We start from the raw sequence: 6,093 nt of genomic DNA on the forward strand, positions 1-6,093 counted from the left end.
GAGCAAAGTGACAGAATCAGTCATCCAGTGTTCAGTCGATATATATGTATATATGTATTGAATCATGTTGGGTACAAATATGGTACGAATAGTGCTCGACGTGTAACAATGGAACGAATTATTATTGTAGTATTTACCACGATGTTGGAGTCAGTCTACATCGATGTTTCAGGCCTTCCGACCATCGTCAGTCCTGACATCAATGTAAACTGACTCCAACATCGTGGTAAATATTACAATAATATATATATATATATATATATATATATATATATATATATATATATATATATATATATATATATATACATACATTTTTTTCTGACCCTTAGTATATTTATCAGGGATTTGGTAACTTAATCTAATTTAGATCTGAGGAAATTATTATACAGCAGCCATCGTTCAATTCAATTATAGGTTGCAACTAATTCTTACTGTTAAGTTCATTTTTAGTTAAAATGTTCATCCATTCCATGTTTCTTTTTTTTTCATTATTCAAACTTTGGTTTGTATAGCCGCCAGGTGAAATTGTCTCTTGTCTCGTGTTTTGTGAAAATACGATCGATGTGGAAGTTTGTGTTGGATGAAGGGTAAAGAGTAAAAAAACATATAATATTTATTCAAGATTGTCTGGCTTTGTTCTCACGCATTTTTGTCATCTGGTTACATTCCGGTTAAGTTGATTTTTTTTCGGTTCCCCTGGGCATCGTCTTATCCGGGGTCTACTGTAGTCCAATCCCAAGTTGTGCTTTTAGCTGTAAATAAGTAAAAAGTTGATGACAACTTTTACTGCGTGCAATAGAAATATATTTGTTCATAGCCCACTGTGAGAATAAATGTTGACACAATAGGGGAAATGTTAGAAAATAGGAGTTCATACAAGTTGATAAAAATCTGAAAAATCAAAAAGATTATATCTGTGTTATACAATGCAATGCGAGGCAATAATAAAAATAGAGATACCTCTAGAGAGATAGAACTCATCCCCCAAAAATCAGTCTTTTTCAGTAGGTAGTTGAAAAAGTGTTATATTTTAACTCACTCAATCCTAGAGATTTTTGCTACTTTTCAAAATTGGAAAAAAAAAATATGTATTAAATATGAGCATGTCTACCTATAGATAGTTTTATTCAACTACCATTAACATGTAAAAACTAAAAACATTACTTTGATACTACGCCTATAATTTGTCTCAGAAAGATGTAATAAATAGGCATGGGGTAAAAGTAACCCCGGTAAATTACGGATATAGTCGGTGTTAGGTTGAGTGAGTTAAGGTGGATATTTCTTACATATAATTTGTTTGTTTTGTCTAGTCCTTGTGTCACTCACAGGACATGTTCTACCTCTATTTTTCACCAATACCTAAATCCTCATTTTTTTCATAGGATAGAGTGAAAAGGCCAATTTAGTCTTAAAAATGCAAAAATATATATATATACATATATAATAAAACAAAAATGAAAGTAACACTTTAGATCTGTTCTTTCAATTGTGCGACCATGTGGTCTTGTGGTATGCTACTCACTTTCGGATCGGAAGGTCCTGGTTCAAGCCCTGCTCGGCGCATAGTTGAGTCCTTAGAAAAGGCTCTTTACTCACATTCTCTCACCGTACTCAGGAGTAAAATGAGTACCTGGCCGTTAACAGCGCTGTCTCTGTCCCAAAAAAAAAAATATAATATCATGTCTTGTCCTAAATGTTAAATGTTGCTGTTGGACAGGGACCCCTTGTAGTCTTTGAGCACGTTTTGTGGATATTGCTCTATATAAAAGCTCAAAGCTTTAAAAAAAAATATTTAAAAAAAGTTTAATATATACGTCATTTCATTTTTCTATTATTAATAATAATAATAATAATAATAATAATAATAATAATAATAATAATAATAATAATAATAATAATAATAATAATAATAATAATAATAATAATAATAATGATAATAATAATAATAATAATGATAATAAGCATATTTATATAGCGCCTTTCGTCGAAACCTCAAAGCGCTTTTTAAAAAATTCAAATACAATTCAACCAAAGTATCAAAACAATTAAGAGCATAAAAGGGCATCAATACATCATCAATATAAATGTCACATACAATACATTTAAAATTCAATCAAGTAAATATTTTCTGAAAAGATATGTTTTTAGGGCTTTTTTTGAAAATGTCTATTGAGCTTGAGAATCTCACAGATTGAGGGAGATCATTCCAAATCGTGGGTCCGAATTTCATAAGAGGCCTATCGCCAAAATACTTAAGTTGAGTTTTAGGAGATGCTAACAATTTTGAATCGTGGGATCTATTATAATTCTACACTTTTTGTTTTCTCCTTCACAGATTTTACAGCACGGCCGTGGGATGTGCCGAGTCTGTTCTAGAGTCTCGTTGTAACAACGACATCGCTTCCTTCGTGTTCACTGTCATGGCAGGACTGGAACCACCGATCTGTGCAAAGTCTATCTACAGCGTCAGCTCGAAAGGCAGGACACAGAAACACCAACGTGATCAGGCACTCAACGACAATGGCGGCAGCGACGGGGGTGGTGGTGGTGGTGGGGGAGGATCTGGTTCGATGCTCATAAGCGGCTACAATACTTTGTTGTTAAATTCCCTATGTTGTTTAGTCATTTTGTTGTTGTGTAAAATGAATGCCAGGCGGTAGATTATTCCATGTCATAATTATTATTCACTCCCATTATTTATACGATGATTTTGACTCCAGATCTAACTGTGTTCACCAAGAGAGCAGTTGTAGTCAGTAGTAGTTAGTACAGGCCTGTAAATGTTCAGCCCATTGGCTGATTTCAGACTTTTAACTCACTCAACCCTAACACCGACTATATCCGTAGATTACCCAGGTCACCACCGATCACATCGTCCTCCACTGTCCAGTCACTAAACTAGAAGGTGGCTACGAAACCATCCTTAGGGCGAAGGAAGACTTTAGAAGCTGGGTTGACGAAATACATTTGGAGGTGTAGCCATACGCTACTACTACTACTACTACCCAGGTTACTTTTACCCCATGCCTATAATATATTACATTTTTCTGAGACAAATTATAGGCGTATCTAGTATCAAAGCTAATGTTTTTAGGTTTTGCATGTTAATGGTAGTTGAATAAAACTATCTATGTACATGCTCATTTTTATACAATTTTTTTTTCCAATTTTGAAAAGTAGCAAAAATCTCTAGGATTGAGTGAGTTAACAAATATCAGTTTTCCAACTGTCAACATTGCAACTCATTATTCCTGTCTTTCATGGAAACCCTGAAGCCTAATGATAGATTGTAATTCTCCTTATTCATGTCAGTATCATTTTAGACTATCTGAAAAAATCTGAAAATGAGTCATTTCTGCTATGGGTTATCCCAATGAGGATCGCGCCCTGCATCGTGAAACTACTTCCGTCATCTGAGGCCACAGGTCATGGATCTGAAATCAGCTTGGTGCTGACTATTTATCTTTGCTAATCGGAGCAAATTTCAGTCCCCAAAGGCTGAAAAATTGAATTGTGAATAATGCATTTACTCAATGTATGAAGCCGCCTCGATTTTTTGGGGAACGGGTTTTTTATCGTTACTGTTTATCTGTCCTAGATAGACCATAAAGAAAGTTGAAATTGTTTTCATCAGTTGTTTTGTTATGGATTACCTATCAAGATTTTTTAAATGCCTGAGACTTGCTTAGATTTCTGTGCATATTATTTCAAGGCAATTGACCTATCCGTTAAAAACAGAGTATGTACAGTCCATATTGCCTTTAAACACGTGGTCATCGGGAGAAGGCTTTTGTGTGCTTAATGACAAAACGCGCTTGTGTTTGAAGAAGACATAATCCAAAGATTTTCATGAATTACATTTCAAGAGTCATTTTCCTTTTGTTGGTTAGTATGCCTGTGTGTAGACTGTAAGTGTGCGTGCGTGTGTGTTAGTGAATGAGAGAGAGAGAGTCGCCTTCTTTCAATCTCTTTTATTCACTCGTGATGGCTGATGGCTCACTTTTTCAAATGGCCATGAAAAGGAATGGATAACGATAACAATTAACAATCAGAATCAGAAACAGTCTTGTAATAGCATGTCTGAAGCCAAAGTTGCCATGCTTAAAGATGTGTATTTTATATATAGCAAAAATTTGGTTTGAGACAATTAGCCTGTTTCAGTCCGAAACATGACAGCGTGCTTAAAGACGGCATGGTCTGTATTACATACTAAAATTGTTATGAACATAATGACCGAAACTTTTCAGACTTTTTAAAAAAATCAGCATTTACAGGCCTGTTAGTAAAAAGCGTTACGACTCGTGTGTTTCAACAAAGCATGAGTCTTGCTATCATAAATGTTCTCTTTCTGAGGACAGTTAGATATGATTTCAGCTTAAAACGATGTGCACATATAAGTAGGTCTGATAACCGAAAGTAATTATGGGCTTGATCTAACAACATTGTTGTAATGGATAGATTTTTTTGTTTTTGGCGTTGGTTTGAGAATATTTCCATTTACAACAACGAACACATAATAATTTGGGTTATCAGACCTGCTAATAGGGAATGAGATTAGCGGAAGAGTAGCGTCCCTTGATTGGACGTCACCTTACAGAGAGAACGTCAATTTAGTTTTGAAGTGTCTCAAGCCGAGGACGAGAGACGCATGCGCACAACCAACATGACGTTCTCTCTCTAATAACTTTTCCGCCGGTGACGTCACAGACTATGGGTGACGTCCAATCAAGGGACGCTACGCTACTCTTCCGCTAATCTCATTCCCTATACATACATGTCGGCTTAAAATCAAACCCTGCTTGTAAAGGTATAATTTGCCAAAAATGTGTAGAGTGCTGCCGTACATACCCTAAAAAAATACAATTAAAAAATATTGGCCAGTAAACTTGCCCTTCAAATGTCGACCAATTAAAATGATTCTCATCTTGTCAAAAACTCTCACACTGGACGGAAATAGCTTGGCCAAATTTTTTAATGTGTTTTTTTTTCAGAGTACGTCAGATGAGGGCTAATTGCCCGCTTGTCTCAAATTCCGAGGTAGTATAATCAATGTTAGTATTGTATTGAGTAAAGGATTTTATATTGGGATCGGACACTTACTTGTGTAAGGTTAAATGGCTGTGAAAAATTGGATGATGATACCAGATAAAACTGGATTTGAAATATTTATGTAATTAAATTCACAAAAACTTACGCACTTACTTACACAAAATGTAAAATTTCCAGCAGCTACTTTTAATTACTCATGTGTAAAATATTATTTCAGTTTTAAGTTTCCTTATATCAGAACATTTTTTGCTATAAATTATAAAAATGTTTTCCAAGGTAATTTTGTTTTTTTTCTTCTTAAAGAGATAAGTCTTCTTGTGCGGCTATGTGGTCTTGTGATATGACACTCGTCTTCGGATCGGAAGGTCCTGGGTTCGAGCCTCGCCCGGCGCATAGTTGAGTCCTTGGAAAAGGCTCTTTACTCACATTCTCTCACCGTACTTGGGTGTAAAATGAGTGCCTGGCCGTTAACAGTGTTGTCTCTGTCCGAAAAAAATATAATATCGCCTAACAGGCGTCATGTCTCGTCCTACATGTTAAGTGTTGCTGTTGGCCAGGGACCCCTTGTAAAGCTCTTTGAGCCGAAGTGGATATTGCGCTATATAAACGTCATAAATCAACGACAATTTTTTTGTCAATTCCTTGCCATATACTCTTCATTGCTGATTGTTTGAGATGATACAGGTAGAGGTAGAGGCCTCCAGAATGTGAATTGAATATATAAAATGTATTGATATGAGAGAGAACACGACAGACGATATTACAGATAAATTTTATTCAAAAAAGGAATTGGCTATACATTCATACATATCTTAAAGCATTTTCCCCTCCCATAGGTACACACTGGGGTCTTCTATCCCCTTATATTCTATCAACATGCTTTCTGTCCTTTGTCTTGGAATGAGATTACTTGGTTTTTTTTCCTGGCCCTCGTCGGAGTCCTGGCTGGGAGGGAAACAGTCAAATGTATAGTTATTTTTTTGGGAGATGATATTTTTTTTCCTTGTAAATCATCTCTCTGTTATGTATATTAGGATT

General features: G+C 35.4%; 1 protein-coding gene across 1 annotated transcript in view; it reads left to right on the forward strand.

The window, feature by feature from the left end:
• The window catches only part of LOC144974474 (uncharacterized), a 68,856-nt gene extending 66,023 nt beyond the window's left edge, over positions 1-2,833 (forward strand). The window contains exon 6 of the mRNA XM_078917372.1: positions 2,342-2,833. Coding sequence (XP_078773498.1) covers positions 2,342-2,666 — 325 coding nt within the window. The 3' untranslated portion in view covers positions 2,667-2,833. The remainder of the gene's footprint in view (positions 1-2,341) is intronic.
• Positions 2,834-6,093: the final 3,260 nt, after the last annotated feature.

This window comes from Berghia stephanieae, chromosome 6 (assembly GCF_034508935.2).
Source record: "Berghia stephanieae isolate SIO BIC M18660-M18661 chromosome 6, UCSD_Bste_1.3, whole genome shotgun sequence".
Taxonomy (NCBI): Eukaryota; Metazoa; Mollusca; class Gastropoda; order Nudibranchia; family Aeolidiidae; genus Berghia; species Berghia stephanieae.